At 38.8% G+C, this 22,249-nt stretch overlaps 1 protein-coding gene across 1 annotated transcript in view; it reads left to right on the top strand.

Moving 5' to 3' along the window:
- Positions 1-22,249, top strand: part of CENPF (centromere protein F) — a 59,112-nt gene that overhangs the window by 2,754 nt on the left and 34,109 nt on the right. Inside the window, exons 2-9 of the mRNA XM_065880293.1 lie at positions 6-204; positions 1,211-1,407; positions 5,934-6,055; positions 6,470-6,561; positions 9,010-9,301; positions 10,775-10,977; positions 19,595-19,720; positions 20,896-21,024. Of these exons, the coding sequence (XP_065736365.1) occupies positions 43-204; positions 1,211-1,407; positions 5,934-6,055; positions 6,470-6,561; positions 9,010-9,301; positions 10,775-10,977; positions 19,595-19,720; positions 20,896-21,024 (1,323 nt within the window). The 5' untranslated portion in view covers positions 6-42. The remainder of the gene's footprint in view (positions 1-5; positions 205-1,210; positions 1,408-5,933; positions 6,056-6,469; positions 6,562-9,009; positions 9,302-10,774; positions 10,978-19,594; positions 19,721-20,895; positions 21,025-22,249) is intronic.

The raw sequence follows: 22,249 nt of genomic DNA, 5'->3' as shown, positions 1-22,249 counted from the left end.
TTCAGTTTATTTATAAATGTTTGAATAATAAAGGAGAGCAAAATGAGCTGGGCTTTGGAAGAATGGAAGGAAGGCCTGCCTACAAGAGCTCTTCAGAAAATTCAAGAGCTCGAAGGACAGCTCGACAAACTGAAAAAAGAAAGGCAGCAAAGGCAGTTTCAACTTGAAACCCTGGAGGCTGCGTTGCAGAAGCAAAAACAGAAGGTATCACTGAAATGCTGGTATTTAAAACTGTTATCTCATTATTTGGACGAATGGTTTTGTCTTGGTCTTTTCAATTTAGAGAAAAATGATTTTGCCGTCTTCAGGTGGTAATCCCCCCTCCTCTCCTTTATTGAATCTTTTTTTTTTTTTTTTTTTTTTGGCCACACCGCGTGGCATGTGGGATCTTAGTTCACCGACCCGGGATGGGACCGCGCCCCCTGCAGTGGAAGCTCAAGCTGAGTCTTAACTGCTGGACCACAGGGGAAGTCCCCTCCCCAATTGAGTCATTTTTATTTTAATTACCTCATTTTCTCCGTTCTTTGTTTTTATTTCTGCTTACCTGCTAATGTGTAGGGCTGCTGAGTTCCATTTTCACTTCTGTTTAGGACAAAGAATTGGGCATCGCTTTTGCATTCTGCACTAAAATGGCCGAAAATCTCTGGCTCCGAATCTGGGATCAGTATTAGAGCACTTTGCAGTCCAAATAGATATTGCTTTCTGAGAGTGAGCTTTTCACCTTGGTATTCCCACCTCTCTCCAGGACTAGTAAATGGAAACTTAAATAGTACTTCTTTCGTATCTTTGCATTAGCCAACCCATAGTAATACAATTACTGCTCCTAAAATGTTTTTGCTAGTGGGAGAATTTTTCAGTTTCTTACAGTAACTGGCTTTAGCAGCTGAACTTGAAAATGAATAGCTAAGGGAGGGTTTATAAGATTTATTTTTGATTTTTTTTTTTTAATTCTCGAAAGCCTATTAAAGCCTCTCTTTCTAGGATGGGTTTGTGTAGCCCTAACCAAAGACTGTAATACATGACTTTGCAAAACTTTTCTATCAATAGGCTTCAAAGTGAGATCATCTAACATTTCGGTGTACATCAAGCACTGACTTCTGGACTTTTTCAACCATATCTCAGAAACTTAGTCATCAGTGTTAGATTAACAGATACTATTTGGTAAATTCATGAGTAAGAGACCTAGTTCCTTTTGAATAATCTGCATTAGGTTGAGAATGAAAAAGCTGAGGGTACAAACCTGAAAAGGGAGAACCAAAGCTTGATGGAAATATGTGAAAATCTGGAGAAGACTAAGCAGAAGATTTCTCATGAACTTCAAGTCAAGGAGTCACAAGTGAATTTCCAAGAAGGACAACTGAACTCAAGCAAAAAGCAAATAGAAAAACTGGAACAGGAACTTAAAAGGTAACTTTTTGGGGAATGGTATTTATTATAGATGTCTTTGTATATATTCATCAGATGCGACTATCTTTTCCTTTTATGGTGTAATTATTACACATTGACATTTTTTCTTTCCAGTGGAATGAACAATGATTTGAGGAACATTAATTCTTTTTTTATATGCTTCAGTCCTATTGTTGCATGGCTCAGTACTATGTAAATTCACTAAATGGTTGCTAGCTTATTCATTATATGTTTATTAATCTGGTTCATGTGCCAGGCACTGTGTTTGTTACTAGGGTATGCAATAATAAATAATACCAAAACTATCAACAGTGGTTACTGAAAAAATGGAGGGAAGTTAAAGCATGGCTTATATTGATGGTTTCTGTTTTCTCTGCGTGGAAAAGCTGTTGTAGAGAATCAGAGAACTAGGGAACTTCAAAACGACTGAGGAGCACTGAGGGCTCAGTTGAGATTGGAGGCCAGGAATTTATAGTGGGACCAATCTATAGCGTTTAATGAGTTTTTTTTTTTTCCTTTCTTTAGCATATAAATGCTGAGAAGGTATACAGGAGGATCGATTTAGGGTTTTTGGGCGAGGGTGATGGGATAGAAGACAGTGGAATAATTGAGGATATTGGAAGAGAGTGATTGAAGTTGGGTGCCATGGAATCTCAGCTGGAGAGGAGGGAAGTGAAGTCTAGAAGACTTTCCTACTGAGGTCCCCATCCAAGAGACCCATCTTCCATCTTAAGCATTACATAATCAATTCACCAATATCAATTCCATATTTAGGCAATAAAAAAAGGTGCTTATTACTACTTTTCCATTAAAAAAAAATCCCCCAAACAACTAGAGGCATTATTCAAAATAAATTTAATGGGACTTGAGCACTGCTGGCTTATAAATGGAATCTTCTTGTTCTAGTAGTGGAATTTTGTCAAAATAACAAGGAGTGATAAACACTGAAAGCAAAAAAGACTTTAGCAAATTGCCCTATTGTTAATTCCATGAATATACACCCAAAAATTTTAAGAAAGCATTTTGTTTTGAAATAACTTTAGACTTCCAGAAACAATTGTTAACATCTTACATAACCAGAGTACAATGAACAAATCAGAAATAAACATTAATTCAACACTATTAACTAAACTACAGACTTTATTGGAATTTCACTCATTTTTCCAGTAATGGCCTTTTTCTGATCCAGGATTCCACACTGCATTTAGTTGATGTTTTCTTACTTTTTTTTTTTTTTTTTTTTTTTTTTAGTATTTATTTGGCTGTGCTGGGTCTTAGTTACTTTTTTTTCTAAGCTCTGATGGTTTCTTGTCTTTTGTGACCTTGACATTTTTAAAGAGCACTAGTCTCCTTTATTGTAGAATAGTCCTCAATTTGGGTTCGTCTGCTGTTTTTCAACAATGGCAGAACTGACATTTTGGACTGGATTACTCTTTGTTGTGGAAGGCTGCCCTGTAGGCTGCATTGTAGGATACTTAGAATTCCTGGCCTCTACCCACTAGATGCCAGTAGCACTTACACCACCTCCAAATTTTGACAGTCAAAAATGTTGCCAGGCATTGCCGAATGTCCTTTGGGAGGGCAAATTCATCCCGGATGGAGAATCACTGGGTCAGATTGAGGTTATGAATTTTTGGTAAGAATACCACAGAGGCAGTGACACACCTTTATAGTGATGTGTATAGTAGTGACATGCATCATATCAGAGTGTACATGATTTAATTTGACTTTTAAACCGATCGCTTGTTAGGGTGTTTATCTGGGTTTCTGCATTATAAAGTTACTGTTTTTCCATTTGTAATTAATAAATATTTTGATGCCAAGAATTTTTTTTCCTGGCATAGCTGCAATCTTAATTCTACCTACAAAGGAAACATACTTTTGAAAGTTAAAACGTTTAAAAATTACAGTTTGCCCTCCATATCCATGAGTTCTGCATCCACAGATTCAACCAACCAAGGGTCAAAAATATTTGAAAAAAATTCCAGAGAGTTCCAAAAGCAAAACTTAAGTTTGCTGCATGCAGGCAACTATTTACATAGCATATAACCTAGAGATGATTTAAAGTATACAGGAGGATATACATAGGTTATACGTAAATACTACATATGTGATTTTATATGAGAGTTGAGCATTTGCACATTTTAGTATTCAAGGGGGTCCTGGAACCAATCTTCTGCAGGTAGATTGTTAGGGACAACTATATGCTTGTCTTTTGGTGAAGCTGATAACTTAAGTGCACAGAAATCTTTTTCTAATTTTGTTTCCTATCCATGTGGGAAGGTGGCTATCTATAATTTGCAATGTTAGAATGATAAATAAATTTCTGTCTTGTTGAGTTCTTTGTTTTCCTAAACTCTATCCTGGTCTGTGTTGTTCATCACTGTATTCCTAGCGCCTGGCAATTGTAGGTCCTCAAATATTTGTTGAATGAATGAATGAAAGAGAGGCATTTGTTTTGGAAAGCAGGTGCTCGGGAAGTAGGAAGCTCACTTCAGTATGCTAGAATAATTATTTCTTTGAAAAGAACATTTTGGCTGCCAATGTTAGAAATATTGGTTTAATAATTTATTATTTCACCTCAGCAAATTATTTTTTAAAAGAAAACAAAAAACGAACAAACAAAAACAAACAAATAAAAACTGGTGAATATTAGCAATCTCATATAGTTAAATTAGACCTAGGAGAAAACAGCTTAATTTCGTGTTTTTTTTGTTTGTTTGTTTTGGTGGTGATGATTTGTGTTTTTTCTCTCCCTAGGAGACAGGAGATACAAAGGTTTATAAAAATAATAGGGTATACTTTTATTTAATAGTTAAAATTAATAAACTTTTTTTTTTTTTTTTTTTACTGAAAAGATGTGAATTTGAGAGGGCAAAGAAACATTAGTTTTGCAAAGTTCTTCAAAATTCATCTCTGGAGTTTTACCAATGTTTTTACACCTTTGGAAGTCTATAGACCTGCAGTGTCCAATATGGTAGCCACTGGTTACGTGTGGCTGTTGAATACTTGAAATGTGGCTAGTGTCAATTGAGGTGTGCTGGAAGGACACAACCCAGTCCAAATTCTGAAGATTTAGTACAGAAACATGTAAAATATCTTATTAATGATTTTTGCAATGATTATAAGTTGAAATTACAATATGGAAAATATGGAGTTAAATATTAAGATTAAATTCATTTATTTCTTGTTACTTTTTTCATGCTAATACAACATTTCTGTTGGAGGGCTCTTACCTGTTATAAATTCGAATGTGACAATTTGATTTGCTGAGCAGCCATTTTCAGCTCATACATTGCTTCTTCCTTCCCGGCTTGAATTTGGAGCAGGCAGAGCTAGGGCACTGAGGCACTTTCTTCACTACTTTCTTCACTCCCTGCTTTGAGTAATGTGTCCTTGGCAAAGAGAATGGTGCACATCATTGGCCATTCTACTAGGGTGTTCATTTTATTTCTTGTGTTAAGTTAAACTCAGAGACATTGGAGACTTGCAGGAATTGAGTCCTCTCTTAGGTTTGCTTCTGAAGGGTGTTACAACTGAAATGGTAGGGATACTCTGTACACATATACAGTACAGTCGGCCCTCGTATCCACAGGTTCTGCACCCACAGATACGGAGGGCTGAGTGTACGACTGCTGTTTTATATAAGGGACTTGAGCACCCCTGGATTTTGTTATCTGCAGGTGTCTTGGGACCAACAACCCACAGATCCCAAGGACGATTGTATATAGCTCACTTTCTCCAATTCTTTGGATCTGTTTCCTGCCAGTATCTTTTCTAGATGCATTACGTTAACTTGATTTTTAATATGTGTTTTAAAAATATCACAAAAGACATGATATGTATATCAAATCTCCGTTTGTTTTTGGTTTTTTTGTGGTAGGCGGGCCTCTCACTGTTGTGGCCTCTCCTGTTGCGGAGCACAGGCTCCGGATGCGCAGGCTCAGTGGCCATGGCTCACGGGCCCAGCCGCTCTGGGGCATGTGGGATCTTCCCGGACTGGGGCACGAACCCGTGTCCCCTGCATCGGCAGGCGGACTCTTCAACCGTTGCGCCACCAGGGAAGCCCCAAATCTCTGTTTTTATAATGACAATATTATAAGTAATGCCATCCGGTTTTATGATTTGAGCCCATGCTCCAATTTCCTCCTATGTTTCTGAAATTCTGGTATTTTGTAGCACTGTGTCTTTCTTTGGCCTAGAATATAAAATTTCATTGGAATGTGTCCCAACCCTCCCAACTCTTCTTTGCTACTGTGGTGGTTATTACAGATCTTCATTATCGTCTTTATCACATTGTAATTACTGGTCTATATTTCTGTTTTCCTAACTAGACTGAGTTCCTTTGAAGACAAAGAACTGTCTCATAAATTAGTTCTTATTAAACGTCTGTTGGATAAATGAAGTGGTAAGAATTCTTAGAGGGTTGGTTTTTTTGTAAGTTTATCGCTTTCTGAGAATGTGTGGTGTTGGTATTCTACAGCTGTTGCTCTGATTTGCCATCCTCTCGGGTCCTTTTCTCACAGGTGTAAATCTGAACTTGAAAGAAGCCAACAAGCTGCACAGTCTGCAGATGTCTCTCTGAGTCCATGCACTACACCACAAAAAATTTTTGCAACTCCACTCACACCAAGCCAGTATTATAGCGGTAAGGATATTTTCCCGTTGTATAAATAGCTCTTTTATTGAGATTTTAATTCTGCCAAAGAAATGAATTCATTCAACTTTGAATTCAACTTCTAATTTTAGCATTAAAAAAAAAGCAGCCATTAGTTACATATACATTTGTGTATCTGTTGAAGTATGTTGAGCCATCAGTAAGCCTTTAAACTTTTCACTTTATCCTATGGTATTTTAAAACATAATTCAGTTTTGGAATATTTAAAACACCTATGTTTCCATGTATTTTGATATTTGAGTAATTTGATCAGTATCCGTTGCCTTAACCAAAATGTTCTTTCTATCTGATGTACTAAGATACTCATTTCTAGGCGATCTATCATAATGATTCTTTGCGAAATCAGTGATCGATGTAAAACTGTATCTCAATATCTGTGTTTAGGTTCCAAATATGAAGATCTAAAAGAAAAATATAATAAAGAAGTTGAAGAACGAAAAAGATTAGAGGCAGAGGTGAAAGCCTTGCAGGCAAAGGTAAATTAATTATGGACCTTTTAATAGAGTATGCAGTTGAAGAAGTACTTGGATATAGGATGCAACAAGGATAGAGAAAAATCTGCTTTACATAGGGCTGGCACATTTTTATTACACTGAGAAAATAAAGTTCCTGGCTCATTGGTTATGGTATTTTAAAATTTTAAAATAGGTAAGAGTAGAGTAAAATAGATTGGGGAGGTGACTTTATCCCTAAATATTAAATGTTCACCGAATTCCGTGGAAACTCTGGTAATGTAATTACTTCTCTGTTAAGATCTAATGATAAAGAAGAAGTTTCAAGAGGGTGGGACCAGAGTCATAACTGACACTCGCTAGCTTTGGAACCTGGAGGCGATTGCTTCCTGTTCAGGCCTTCTGACGCAATGTGGTGATTGCTACCAGGGACGTGAGGTTTGGGGGTCATTATTAATGAACTGTTTATTTCAGGTGAGAATGTTATCAACGTAATCTCCCCAGTTCTTTTAAATAAGTTGCTGACAAGTGTTTTAAATTACATTTTGATAGGGGTAAAAAAAGCAGAGAGAGGTGGGTGAAAAGATTTGTTTAACATCAATAAAATAAACAAAATGCGTATTTTGGAAACCCCAGCTTTTAGTTTCAGGACTGACCCAGAAAATACCTGGTGTCTATAGAATATACCTTTCCCATTTCTGTGCACGATGTTATTTATTATTTATTTTATTATTATTTTTTTGCAGTACGCGGGCCTCTCACTGCCGTGGCCTCTCCCGTTGCGGAGCATAGGCTCCGGATGCGCAGGCTCAGCTGCCATGGCTCACGGGCCCAGCCGCTCCGCGGCATGTGGGATCTTCCCGGACCGGGGCACGAACCCGTGTCCCCCGCATCGGCAGGCGGACTCTCAACCACTGCGCCACCAGGGAAGCCCGATGTTATTTGTTTTTTAAAAAATTCCAGTTTGGCACTTAATGGCACAATTCTAAACATATGAACTTGGTGAGATGGCACAACTTAGCAAACAGTTTAAGGCTGAATTTATAGTAGATGCCTTAAATACTGAGGATCAAAAAAATACCTGTTAGAGCTTTAACAATTTAAATTCTTTTTACGCCTTTAACCCTTGTTTTGAGATCACCAGGGTTTTGATATGTAGCAAAGGCATTGCTTACAAGATGAATAAAATTAAACAATAATTCTCTGGTCTGACTTGGAAATATGTGCTTTGTTATCCAGTTCAGTCATTGGTATCAATTCTGGCCCTGACATCTGTTCCCAGAGTTATTTTGTGGAGGACTATGAGTCTCCAGAAGCCTTAAACCTTTCCCTGTGGCAAGAAAAGCCTTTGCTATCAAAAATTTAACTTGGGCTTCCCTGGTGGCGCAGTGGTTGGGAGTCCGCCTGTCGATGCAGGGGGCACGGGTTCGTGCCCTGGTCCGGGAAGATCCCACATGCCGCGGAGTGGCTGGACCAGTGAGCCATGGCCGCTGAGCCTGCGCGTCTGGAGCCTGTGCTCCGCAACAGGAGAGGCCACAACAGTGAGAGGCCCGCGTACCAACAACAAACAAACAAACAAAATTAACTCAGCTTCTATAGCCACATAGTTTTCAGAATGCAGGCAGAGAGAAGAACAAAAAGAAGAGTTCAAAACAGCAGAAAATCCACAAATGTGTATTATATAATAAAAAATACCTCATACGACATTTTTTGGGGGAGAGTGTTATGGTGGAATGTGAGATTCTTGAAAGAGTTCTTTAGGTTAGTATTGAATTTTGAGTCTCAGTGTGCAAAGCTACGGGGGAGGTGACCAAGGAGGGGCAAAGTAAAATCAAATTTCAGAATTCAAAATGGCAGTGAGTACTCACATGTGTTTTTATGAAGTATATGAGGGATGCAGAATAAATACAAAAACTGAGCCCATTTAAAATAGATTGGACCTCAGATGGTACTGATTTCACCCTTCAGTGCCAAGTCTGACCATTAGAACATTTCCTCACTGGTTACTGGGACCCAGTGGTTCCCTTGACTTGATGAATGTTCTTTCTTGGTACACAGTGGAAGTGTTACCTTCTTGGCATGGCTTTATGATCTATTTGAAAATAAGTACATAATCTTTTTTTTTATTGCAGTATTGCTGATTTCCAATGTTGTATTAGTTTCAGGTGTATATAGCAAGGTGATTCAGTTATATATGTTATATATACATATATACTTTTTCATATTCTTTTCCATTATAATTTATTGCAAAACATTGAATGTAGTCCCCTGTGTGTAAGACCTTGTTGTTTATCTATATTATATGTAGTAGTTTGTATCTGCTAATCCCAAACTCCTCATTTACCCACCCTCCCACCCCCACTGCTTTCCCCTTTGGTAACCATAAGTTTGCTTTTTTATGTCTGTGAGTCTACTACATAGTCTTAAATATTTTGACTTCTAAAGGGCTCTAAAGAGTTTCTGTTTTTACAGAAAGCAAGCCAGGCTACTCCCCAAAGCACCATGAATCACCGGGACATTGCCCGACATCAGGCTTCATCATCTGTGTTCTCATGGCAACAAGAAAAGACCCCAAGTCGTCTTTCATCCAATGCTCTAAAAACTCCAATTAGGAGAGATTTCTCTGCATCTAGTTTTTCTGGGGAACAAGAAGTGACTCTGAGTAGATCAACTTTGCAAATAGGGAATAGAGATGCTAATAGCAGTTTCTGTGATAATTCTAGCAATTCTCATCTTTTGGATCAATTCAAAGCCCAGAATCAAGGTAACTTCTTGAGCTAAATTAAATTTTCCTGAGATAATTTTAGAAGTCTAGAAATTTCTAGACATTTTTAGCCCTAGAAAGTGCTCATGTGTTTTGTTAGACCCATCAGTGATCAATATCCCAGCCTGGTGATGTGAAATACTGTCTTTGGGATAATGAGAAAAGATATCACCATTTGGAAAGGTACCTTTATTTGTACTATAAAGCTGGTGCTGTGAAGACTTGAAAAGTAGGGTGAGTGGCTTTGACTTTACAGAGTGGGGCAAGTAGGTGGGTTACAGTTGACACTCCCCACAGCTCTCCCCTGGCTCCTTTTGTGGCCCATGAAACAAGCCAGTTTTGGGCAGAGGTGTGGCATGTGTCTGTAGGAGAGCTTTGCTGTGTGCTGCCAGGTTGTGTGTATGGGAGAAACCTGTAACCTTGGCTGCTGCTGACAGCCAAGGGTGCCAGGTGGTGTTTTGGAATCTAGTCTGCAGACTAGATGATAATTTCCAGTGCTATGGTAGATTGAAAATCACCATCTGTGTGCACTGGTGAGACCTGTCACATGGCCAGTGCCATTGGAACCAATATTGTGTATATGTGGGGAAAAAAATGAAAAAAAACATTGTTAATTTTGGCAATGAGGAGGTTCACACTGTCTTGCTCTTTACTGGAGGACAAGCTACTAGAGAATGTGGGAGGGTCACTGCTTAGCACTCATTTGCATTGATATGGGCACAAAAAATGTATTAGTTTGTGGGTGTATAAAACCAAGTGGTAATTTTAGTGCAGGCTGTTATATGTGGTACACTTTTTGCAGTCTTGATAAGATACTATTCACTTTTTTTTTTTTTTTTAATACTTTTACATCTTTTTTTTTTTTTTTTAACAAATGTGTTTTTTAATTTTTTTTTTTAATTAATTAATTTATTTATGGCTGTGTTGGGTCTTCGTTTCTGTGTGAGGGCTTTCTCTAGTTGTGGCAAGCGGGGTCCACTCTTCATCGCCGTGCGTGGGCCTCTCATTATCGTTGCCTCTCTTCTCTGTGGAGCACAGGCTCCAGACGCGCAGGCTCAGTAATTGTGGCTCACGGGCCCAGTTGCTCCGCGGCATGCGGGATCCCCCCAGACCAGGGCTCGAATCCGTGTCCCCTGCATTCGCAGGCAGATTCTCAACCACTGCGCCACCAGGGAAGCCCTATTCACGATTTTAGAAAAACATTTCTGCCCCCCCCCCAAGTTTCTCTGTGAAAACTTATGAAAATTTGTTTCTCCTGCTTTCTGTAGGGTTTTTGAATACAAATAACAATAAAGATTAAACATTGAAATTAAATCCAATTAAGGTAGCTTCTTTGTTTAATGTGAATTGATTTATGTTTGACTCACCAAAGATTTCAGAGAAGAGTAACATTGATACATTCTGAGTTTAGTTGTAAATGTCTTTGTGAAAAATGTATGTTAATTGAAGTGTGGGTTTTGTTTGTGATTTAAGAGCTAAGGAGCAAGATTAGTGAGTTGGAACTACGTCTGCAAGGACAAGAAAGAGAAATGAAAGGCCAAGGGAACAAGCTTCAAGAACTCCAACTCCAAGTGGAGAAAGCAAAAGCGGAATTAAACGAAAAAGAGAAAGTTTTGAACAAAAGCAGGGATGAACTGGTGAGAACAACTGCACAGTATGACCAGGCATCAACCAAGGTACTTGACTTTTCATGAGTTATTGATAAAGCTCCATTTTTTTCATATCATTCTTTGGAAAGAGTACTCTGCACTTAGCCTTGTGAAATAAATATTAGTAATGAACCTTATTATATACTAGGCGGTATTGATGCAGTTGAACAGTAAGTTCTTTTAGAGTTGGGTAGATCTGGGGTCAAATCCGGACTGCACATTTTCTCAGCCAAGGGACCTGGGCAAGTCACTGATCTCTTTTATATCTCAGAGGGTGGTGAAGAATAAAGATAATGTATGTACAGTGCCTGGCAGGTGCCTAATATATAAAGGAGGCCTTAAAGTCATGGAGCTTTAAAAGGTTTAGGACATACGATAGAATTGAATAGACCTACTCCTGGGATCCAGTGTATACACTCCTACCATTTAATCTAAGGCTCTAATTAAGGCCAAACTTCATAGGCTGTTATTTGGGGGTTGTCTTTGTTGTTGTTGTTGCTTTGCCCCCAACCTACCTCTCTAGTCTTTTCTTCTCTTTTTTCTATTATTCATTCATTCACTGACTCATTTGACAAATATTTATTGACCTTCTACTGTATGTCAGCCACTGTTCTAGACCTGGGGATGCAGCAGTGAGTAAATAGACAAAAAGAATGGCCCTTGTGGAGCTTCTTCATAATGGGGGACGTAACGTAGATGTACCAGTCACGTAGATAGTGTGCTATATGGAGAAAAGTGTAGAGCAAAACGAATTATCTTCTAGGACCAACTGCAGTTATTTGGTGTTTCTTGAACCTAATTGGTGTCTGGGTCAGTGTTCTGCTCACATTTGCCTTTCTGCTTGGCATACCCGCCTCTTGGAATACTCTTGACATGCTCCCCATCCCGTGAGCTCCTTCTCTCATTTCTTTTTTTTTTTTTTTTTTTTTTTTTTTGCGGTATGCGGGCCTCTCACTGTTGTGGCCTCTCCCGTTGCGGAGCACAGGCTCCAGACGCACAGGCTCAGCGGCCATGGCTCACGGGCCCAGCCGCTCCGCGGCATGTGGGATCTTCCCGGACCGGGGCACGAACCCGTGTCCCCTGCATCGGCAGGCAGACTCTCAACCACTGCGCCACCAGGGAAGCCCCTTTCTCTCATTTCTTAGTGCGGTGAGGTCTTTTCTCCTGGCTTCCATCCCCATTATGACCCTTTTATTGTCGTTATTTATGTTCTAGCTCTTGTAGTTCCCACACTTGGCTAATTGTCAGAATCACTGAGAACCTTGCAGAATTAATCTTCTTAGACTCATGTCTGAAGTGGGCCTATGGAATTTACCTTTAATAAAATCTCTAGGTAAAAACCACTGTATCTTCTATTTGCTTCCTGGGAACAGGCTCTTTCTTTTTTTTTCAAATTAATCCTTTTTATTTTAAGATAATTATAGATTCGTGTAGTTATATAAAACAATAGCTTGTTAATGTAATGGGTTACAATGATTGCTTTTCAGATATTTGAATGTCTTTCATCCTTGGAATAGACCATACTTGGTCTTGGTGTATAATTCATTTTATATGTTTCTGACTTTTATTTGCTAATAACTTGTTAAGGATTCTTGTGTCTATATTTGTGAGGGATGTTGTTCAGCTGTTTTCTCTTTTTGTACTGTCTTTGTCTGGTATTTGTATCAGAGGTAATGTACTAGCTTCATAAAATGCATTGGGAAGCATTCCCTTCTCTTCTCGGAAGAGATTGTGCAGAATTGGTGTTATTTCATCTTTATACATTTGGTAGAATTCTCCATGAAACTATCTGGGCCTGGAGATTTCTTTTTTGGGAGATATAAAATTATAAATTCAATTTTTAAAATAGTTACACAGCTATTAAAATTATTTATTTCACACTTGATGAGTTGGGTTAGTTTGTGATTTTAGAGGAAGTTTCATCTAAATTGTCAAACTTGTGCATGTGGAGTTCATAGTATTTCCTTATTCTTTTGATGTCTGTAGGTCAGGTTTATTCCCTGTTCATTTCTGATATTTGTCTTCTCTATTTTTCTCTTTGTCAGTACTGCTAGGAATTTGACAGTTTTGTTGCTCTTTTATTGATCTTACCAAAGAGCCAGCTCTTTAATTCATTGATTTTTCTCTATTTCCTATTTTCAATTTCATTGATTTAAAAATTTTTTTTCCTCTCTGTTATTTCCTTCTGCTTGCTTTAGGTTGATTTTGCTCTTCTTTTTCTAGGTTGTTGAGGTGGGGAGCTTAGCTTACTGACTTGAGACTTCTTCTTTTCTAATGCAGACATTTAATGCTATAAATTTCCCTCTCAGTACTGCTTTAACTGTGCTCTGCAAATTTTGATATATTGTATTTTTTAAAATAATTTTTAAAAACATTTATTTATTTATTTTTGGCTGCTGTCTTCGTTGCTGTGCACAGGCTTTCTCTAGTTGCGGGGAGCAGGGGCTACTCTTTGTTGTAGTGCGTGGGCTTCTCATTGTGGTGGCTTCTCTTGTTGCAGAGCACAGGCTCTAGGCGCATGGGCTTCACTAGTTGTGGCATGTGGGCTTAGTAGTTGTGGCTCGTGGGTTCTAGAGCACAAGCTCAGTAGTTGTGGTGCATGGGCTTAGTTGCTCCGCAGCATGTGGGATCTTCCCAGACCAGGGCTTGAACCCGTGTTCCCTGCATTGGCAGGCAGATTCTTAACCACTGCACCACCAGGGAAGTCCCTGATATATTGTATTTTAATTTTTATTCTTTAATGTACTAAAAAAAATTTTTTTTCTTGGAACTTCCTTTTTGGCACATTGATTATTCAGAAATACCTTGTTTAGTTTCCAAGTGTTTGGAGCTTTTTCTCTTTTTGTTATTGATTTCTAGTTTGATTCCACTGTGTTCAGAGAATATACTTTATGATTTCAGGTCTTTTAAATTTGTGGGAGTTTTATGGCCTAGTTTATGGTCTATCTTGGTATATGTTTCATAGGCACTTGGAAAAAAATGTATATTCTGTTGTTGGATGGAATGTTCTAAAAGTGTCATTAGCTCCTGTTGGTTAACGTTCTTTGTTGAATTCCTCTGAATCTTTGCTGATTTCTTGTCTAGTTGCTCTAGCAATTGTTGAGAGAGGGATATTGAAGTCTCCCATAATTGTTGATTTGTCTATTTCTCCTTTCTGTTCTATCAGTTTTTGCTTCACTTATTTTGCAGTTCTGTAGTTTGGTCCATACACATTTAGGATTGCTATGTCTTCTTGGTGGATTGACCATTATCATTGTGCAATAGCCCTCAGTGTCTCTGGTAATTTTTTTTATTCTGAAGTCTACTTTATCTGGTAGTAATATAGCCACTGTAGCTTTCCTTTGGTTTATGTTTCATGATGTATTTCTTTCTGTCTTTTTACTTTCAGCCTATCTATGCTATTAAATTTAAAAGTATGACCTAACTATAAATTAAAAAATAGGCCTAATGTGAGTTTTGTGTGGACAGCGTATAGTTGGGTCGTATTTTTTAATCCACTCTTTTAAAACACTATTCCCTTTTAGAAACACTATCTGTCTTTTAATTAGTATATTTAGATCACTGATATTCAATGTAATTATTGATATGTCATGGCTTAAGTCTTCCATCTTATTTTTTGTTTTTTATTTCTTTCATTTTTCATTTCTCTTTCATTTTTCCTGCCTTCCTGTAGGTTACTTGAACACTTTTTAGAATTCCCTTTTGAATTATTGATAGCGTTTCTGAGTGTATTTCTTGGTAGAGTTTTATAATGATTGTTTTAGATAATGTATATATACATACAATTTATCACAGGTTATTGGTGTTGTCATTCTATCAACGCTAATAAATTATCGAAAATTTACTTCTCTTTTTGTCCTTATACCCTCCCCCATTTATAGTATGATTTCCTTCAGTGTTTTCTCTACATACATTTAGAACCATATCAGACAGTGTTATAATTTTTGCTTCACTTGTCAAACATAATTTAGAAAACTGAAGAAGAGATGGAAAGCCTATTGTATATATGTTTATTGTTCATTAACTTATTGTTCCTTCCTTCATGATTCCTTCCATATTTCCTTCTTTCATTATTTCCTTTCTGTTTAGAGAACATCCTTTAACCATTCTTTTAGAGTAGTTACAAATCCTCTAAATTTTCTTTTGTCTGGGAATGTTTTGATTTCCTCTTCATTCCTGGAAGATATTTCTGCAGGGTATAGGATTCTAAAGGTTAACAGTTTTTTTCTTTCAGCACTGTCTTATTTTTCCTTGGGCTCCAAAGTCTCTTGTTAATCTTCTTTCTTCTCTTTTTTCAGAGCTTTTTTATGTTTGTTTTAATGTAATGTGCAAGGTTTTGGATTATTCTTGGTGGGAGGTAGAGGGAAATGTTCATCTCTTCCATCTACCTGGAAGTGGTAGTCCAGGTTCATTTTTAGAATTCTTCTAGTGCAGTGCTTTGCACCGAGAAATTCTTGGTAACTGTGGCTTAGATGTATGAAGGAACATGATTTCCCTTGATCCATATATTTATTCTCTTTGTGCAGTCTGGGTTTGTAATTTGGTTTTCTAAGTTAGAAAGACTTGGATTCAAACCCTGGCTCTACTACATCCCAATTGTGTTGCTTTGGAACTATTTAATTAACTTCTGAACTTCAGTGTCCTAATCAATAAAATGGTGTTAATAATAATGCCTTTGTCATAGGATTGCTGTAAAGTTTGTGATAATTTTTTAAAAATATTTATTTATTTATTTTCCTTGTTTTTTCTGGCTGCATCGGATGTTAGTTGCAGCACACGGGGTCTTTGTTGAGGCATGTGGGATCTTTTCGTTACGGCGTGTGGTCTGCTCGGGTTTCTCTCTCGTTGTGGTGCACAGGCTTCTCTCTAGTTGTGTGCGGGTTTTCTCTCTCTAGTTGTGGCACGTGGGCTCTCTCTTTGAGGTACGCAAGCTCAATAGTTGTGGCACGTGGGCTTAGTTGCCCCATGGCATGTGGGATCTTAGTTCCCTGACCAGGGATTGAACCCGCGTCCCCTGTGTTGGAAGGCAGATTCTTTACCACTGGACTACCAGGGAAGTACCTGTGATAATTTTTATAAAGGTTTTGGCATATAGTGCCTGGCACATGGTGAACTTATAATAATAATTGTTATTATTATATCAATAAAGTTCCTTGTCAGTGAAGCTCATTTTCAGTTGCATTTCTGCCAAGTCACGCCTTCTCATATAAGAGAATTATACTTATCCTTTTACATTTTGTCTTGTTGGTTTTGGTGTGACAAGGTCACCAAATGCTTGTACTGACTAGCATATTTGATGAAGTCTCTTCTTACCAGATCATGAATTAGAATTTTTGACTAGGACAGTGCTGAGAATATAGCTCTGGCTTTCCTTCTGTTGGAGACGCCTCTCCAAGTTCTTAAGACTCATTCGTTCAATGCTTTTTGTATTCCATTTTTTTCCTGTAAATTACAAACACACCTAACTGAAAATTCAGTCCACCTTTCTCCATCTTGTCTCTAAAGATAATATGACCTTGTCCAATATGTTGCTGAAATCAGATTATGCTTTGTTTATGCTATTCCCTGATGTACCATTAGAACTACCTATTAAATAAAATGGAGCTAATTTAGCCAAAATCAATACCATGTGCTTTAGTGAACATACGCTGTTTCTCGTATGCTTGTTTTCCAAGTATTTACAAACCGTGTGGGATGCAAGGTTTGAACTCATGTAGAAACAGAGTGCTGGGGCTGGCAGCAAAGCTAGACTTCAGCACCCGTATTTTACAGCTAAAAGCTCATTGGCCCAGAGCACTGAGTCTCCAGGGTCATATGCTGTATATTTTTAAAGGACTTGAGCTCTGGACCCGTTTTTAGAGTATTATGGAGCATTCATGACACCTAGTGGCCAGGTACTTGCACATGGATTGTGCATCATAAATATCAGCATAAAAAATAATCTAAATAAAATATAAATTACTCTTAAAGGCTCTTTTTTAAGCTACTGTTTCTAATAAGAAAGAATTGATTGATCCTGAGATCCTATAGTGGAATATGTTGCAGTTTGACGGAGTGCCAGCAGAGGGTGCCAAGGGTTCATTCATCTACTCTGCCATGCATTTTTTTTTCCCCCTGAAAATTGTCAGAATTTTATTTTTATTTTTTATATTTATTTATTTATTTGGTTGTGATGGGTCTTAGTTGTGGCAGGTGGGCTCCTTAGTTGTGGCTCAGGGGCTCCTTAGTTGTGGCTTACCGACTCCTTAGTTGTGGCATGTGAACTCTTAGTTGCGGCATGCATGTGGGATCTAGTTCCCTGACCAGAGATTGAACCTGGGCACCCTGCATTGGGACCGCAGAGTCTTAACCACTGTGCCACTGGGGAAGTCCCTGTCAAAATTTTAGACCATCATTTAGGCAACGATTTTTGTCTGAGTTGTTTACTGCTATATCCCCAGTGCCTAGCATGGTGCTAGACATATTTGTTGAGTTCATATTTATTATTATTAGAAATAATTTCTTTCATACTTTTCCTTAGGGATTTAAAAATTCAAGAACAATAAGGTTAATGACAAAGGTGTCTTAATGTTCAAAGCAGTGGATTAATTTGAACAACTGCTCAATATTTTACTTTTTGAATCCGGTATTTTAAAGTTATGATATTTGCAAAATCAGACCAGCTTTATCTTTTCATCTTTGGTTAGTTAATAGTTGGTGTCTGGTCTTCCAGGAAAGTCTTACATAATGTTTTCTTTTCTTCTGAATTCTCTGTTAAATTTCTAATAGTTCTAATAGTTCTAAATCGGACTATAATGAGTCTCAGAGAAATACATTAGTGGAGAGATTTGCCAAATTGGGGCACATTTCTTTTGGAACAGGAATTCTCCCCCACTAATGTGAGTTGTTCTTATTCTTTCCTGGGAAGTTAGAGTTGCTTTGTAAGGCAGTTCAAGGATTTGAACACCACAGGGAAGCATCAGAGGAATGGGTTTTAACACTTGAAGATTTAATTTTAGAAGAGCATCCTAAATTTTGATGTAGTTCATGTTTTAAAAATTATTTTAGAGATAACTGGCTATGCATAAAAAAGAATGAAATAATGCCATTTGCAGCCACATAGATGGACCTAGAGCTTATCATACTAAGCGAAGTAAGTCAGACAGTGAAAGACAAATATCACCTGATATCACTTATATGTGGAATCTAAAAAATGATACAAATGAACCTGCTTACAAAACAGAAACAGACTCACAGACATAGAAAACAAATTTATGGTTATAAAGGGGAGAGTGGGAGGAGGGATACATTGGGATTAACAGATATACACTACTATATATAAAATAGGTCAACAGTAAGGACCTACTGTAAGGCACAGGGAACTATATTCAATATCTTGTAATAACCTATAATGAAAAAGAATCTGAAAAAGAACATATGTGTGTGTGTAACCAAATCATTTTGCTGTACACCTGAAACTAACACAACATTGTAAATCAACTATACTTCAATTAAAAAGAAAAGATAACTGGCTATGTAAAAAGGCAAATGCATGTTCTTCGTGTTGCCTTTGGCAGCTTGGTTAAAACCCATTGTGATATTCTTTGGAGTGCTGTGAACCTCCAGACATTTAAAATGGCATAGTGGGAGCGTTGTGGAAAGATGCATATTAATATTTAAGTTTCCCACAAAATCTGTTGTCCTTGAGAAACACTATCATATGAGGATAATGGGTACCCTCTGGTTATTTTATAGCCTCTAAATTATGCAGGTCAACATCACTGCTTTTTTTTTTTTTTGCGGTACGCGGGCCTCTCACTGTTGTGGCCTCTCCCGGACGCGCAGGCTCAGCGGCCATGGCTCACGGGTGCAGCTGCTCCGCGGCATGTGGGATCCTCCCGGACCGGGGCACAAACCTGTGTGCCCTGTATCGGCAGGCAGACTCTCAACCACTGCGCCACCAGGGAAGCCCAACATCACCGCATTTTAACCTCTCATTCCCGTGCAACAAAACATTAGGTGAGGGCTTCCCTGGTGGCGCAGTGGTTGAGAATCTGCCTGCTAATGCAGGGAACACGGGTTCGAGCCCTGGTCTGGGAGGATGCCACATGCTGCGGAGCACCTAGGCCCGTGAGCCACAAGTACTGAGGCTGCGCGTCTGGAGCCTGTGCTCCGCAGCAAGAGAGGCCGCAATAGTGAGAGGGCCCGTGCACTGCCATGAAGAGTGGCCCCCACTTGTCACAACCAGAGAAAGCCCTCACACAGAAACGAAGACCCGACACAGCAAAAATAAATAAATTAATAAACTACCCCCAACATCTTCTAAAAAAAAAAAGCAAAAACAAAAAAACATTAGGTGAATCATTATTCAGACATGCTGGTTTCTTTTTTCATGGCACAAGTTATGAAGTATTTATTTAAATGGTCTAATGCTTTACATCCTTGCTAATATTTCCCAAATATAAATTTTATGTGTGCTAAAATAATTGTAGTGGTTTTGGTACTTGACTAATTGTTTTAAACCCAACTTTTTATGAAATAAAAATGTCAAAACACTATGTTAAACTTGAACCAGATCATGGGACTAATTTTTCTAAAATTCAAAATGTTTGCTTCTTTCCAAGAATAATTTTGTTTTGTACTGAGTGTCTTAATTTGTTGTTAGTGTATTGCTTTGGAGCAAAAACTGAAAAAATTGACTGAAGATTTGAGTTGTCAGCGTCAAAATGCAGAGAGTGCCAGATGTTCTCTGGAACAGAAAATCAAGGAAAAAGAAAAAGAGTTCCAAGAGGTAAGGTAAATGGATTCATGAGGAGTTTGTCCAGAAGGCTCTTGTCGGCATTTCCTAGTTTGATCATTTGAAAAGAGGAGTGTCTGTCATTATTTGGGATGTTCCACTAGAGGGGAAATGCTTTGTGCGGAAAAGGCGTTATATTTTCCTTCACACTTTTCCATCTTTTAGTTTTTGACTGGAGAAGGGACTTAGAATGTTCTTTTTTATCCACATTTTCTGATTTGTTTGAAATTTGACACCAAGTAGGAAAGGATTGCATTTCTTAATTTCAAACACTCTGTGTTGTAAAGGAAATTGTATTACATTCACCAGGTGTTTTTAAAGGCTGTGAGTTGGCAAATACATTAGGAAGGTAATTGATGGGGAGGGGAATGAAGTTGGCAGACAAATTAGGGCTGAAGATGCCCTTGCATAAGGCTTGGTATCAGTTTCAGGTGAGTTAGCCTTGAAATGGGTCTATAGTCTTTCAATGAGAGTGACTGGAAATGTTAACCTGGTGTCCCTGTGTGATTATCCAAGTTAATTGGTGGCATTTCCTTCCTGTCATTCTCAATGGTCAGTGGCATAAGCTATTTGACATTTTAATTTTTTTTTTTTTTTTTTTGCGGTACGCGGGCCTCTCACTGTTGTGGCCTCTCCCGTTGCGGAGCACAGGCTCCGGACGCGCAGGCTCAGCGGCCATGGCTCACGGGCATAGCCGCTCCGCGGCATGTGGGATCTTCTCGGACCGGGGCACGAACCCGTGTCCCCTGCATCGGCAGGCGGACTCTCAACCACTGCGCCACCAGGGAAGCCCTATTTGACATTTTAAACTACATTTTTGAGTGTGTTGATTTCTCAGCCGAGTTGTGACCGGCTACAGCTCAGCTCTACTCTTTTGCCCCTGGATACTTCAGAACAGAGGTGATTCATTTAAGTCGGGGATGAGGCGGGAACAGGCCAGTTTCCATGTGTTCTCCTGGCGGACTCCTTCCTCTTCCGCTCAGAGACCCGGATCTGATGCCCGGGACCCGTGCTTTGGCTGCCTATATCAATCATCAGGTAGTCGCAGACCGGCTCCCATAATCTTCTGCTCTTACAGAAGAGCATTGCCTGGGGGAAGAATGGGTCTCGCCCTAGGCTCTCCCTTGTTAACCAGCATCAGTTTGATGCATTTGTCTTTTGCTTTTTAGGAGCTCTCCCGTCAACAGCGTTCCTTCCAAACCCTGGACCAAGAGTTCACTCAGACGAAAGCCAAGCTCACCCAGGAGCTACAGCAAGCCAAGAACATGCACAACATCCTCCAGGCTGAACTGGATAAAGTAGGGTGCTAACTGATTTCTCCCTCCTCCTTAACCTCCCCACCCCCTTTTTAATACAAGTCATTTCTATACCACAGCGGACATATGATATCTTTAAAGAAAGAAAAAAAAAGCTCTATCCTCACTTTCCTTACATATCAAAGTGGAGAGCAAACTGAACCTTTCTGGGTCTGGGTTTTCTTGTTTAGAGAAGGAGGGCAGTGAGTGAGGATCTCAGATCTGAAGGTCTGTGGGCGTCTCTGATATTCCAGTGGTTCTTGGTCATGCCACCAGCTGGGAGCTATCCCAAGTATTTATGCTTCCAAATAGTCAAAGCACTGAAAATTATAATTTACTTATTTAACACTCCCTGCACAAATGATCTCATCTGCTTTTATGGCTTTCTGTGTCATCCATGTGATGATGACACCCATGTTTATATCTCCAGCCTGGATGTCTGGTCTGAATTTCAGACTTGTGGGTGTGCATCTGATATTTCCAGTCACACATGTAATAGGCATCTCACACTTGAAACATGTTATTAATGGAACTCCAACTTTTTTCAGACTTGTTCTTTGCTTAGTCTTCCTTGTCCCAGTAAATAGCAATTCCATTCTTCACATCTCTCAGGCTAAAACCTCAGTGTCATCTTCACCTCCTCTTTTCCTCTCAACACCTCAAAGTAATCCATTAAAACTCTGCTGGCTCTACCTTTATTTATTCACACACGTGTGTGTGTGCGTGTGTATTTGTGTATATCTGTGCATATGTATATTTGCATGCATGAGTATATGTGTGTATTACATGAATAGTATAAACTTTTTTGTGTGTTAGAACACAAAATCTATATAGAACAAACGTACAACAATAAATTACTATAAGGCATGCCTCTCTTGTGACCATTATATATGTCAGAGGATAGAATCTTGTTGGCTACCCCAGAAACCTTTCATGTGCCACATACCTCCCTGCTAAGAATAAACCTGATTTCTCTGTCTTTATGTTTTATACTGGATCTGACTGCTTTCACCATCTCCAGCTCTATATGTGGTCTAAGACACATCATCTCTCACCTGGGTTTCTGTACCAGCATCCTAACTGGTCTCCCGGCTTCCACCCTTCCTCTTCACAGTGTGTTTTCAATCAGCAGCCAGAGGGAGTCTTTTCATCTTTTCAAGTATAGGTCAGATCATGTCACTCCTCTGCTCAGAAGTCTGCAGTTACTCCCCATTTCTCAGAGTAAGAG

This window comes from Phocoena phocoena, chromosome 1 (genome assembly GCF_963924675.1).
Source record: "Phocoena phocoena chromosome 1, mPhoPho1.1, whole genome shotgun sequence".
Lineage (NCBI taxonomy): Eukaryota > Metazoa > Chordata > Mammalia > Artiodactyla > Phocoenidae > Phocoena > Phocoena phocoena.
Note: the sequence above shows the minus strand (reverse complement) of the source record. Positions and strands in the feature narration are given on the sequence as shown.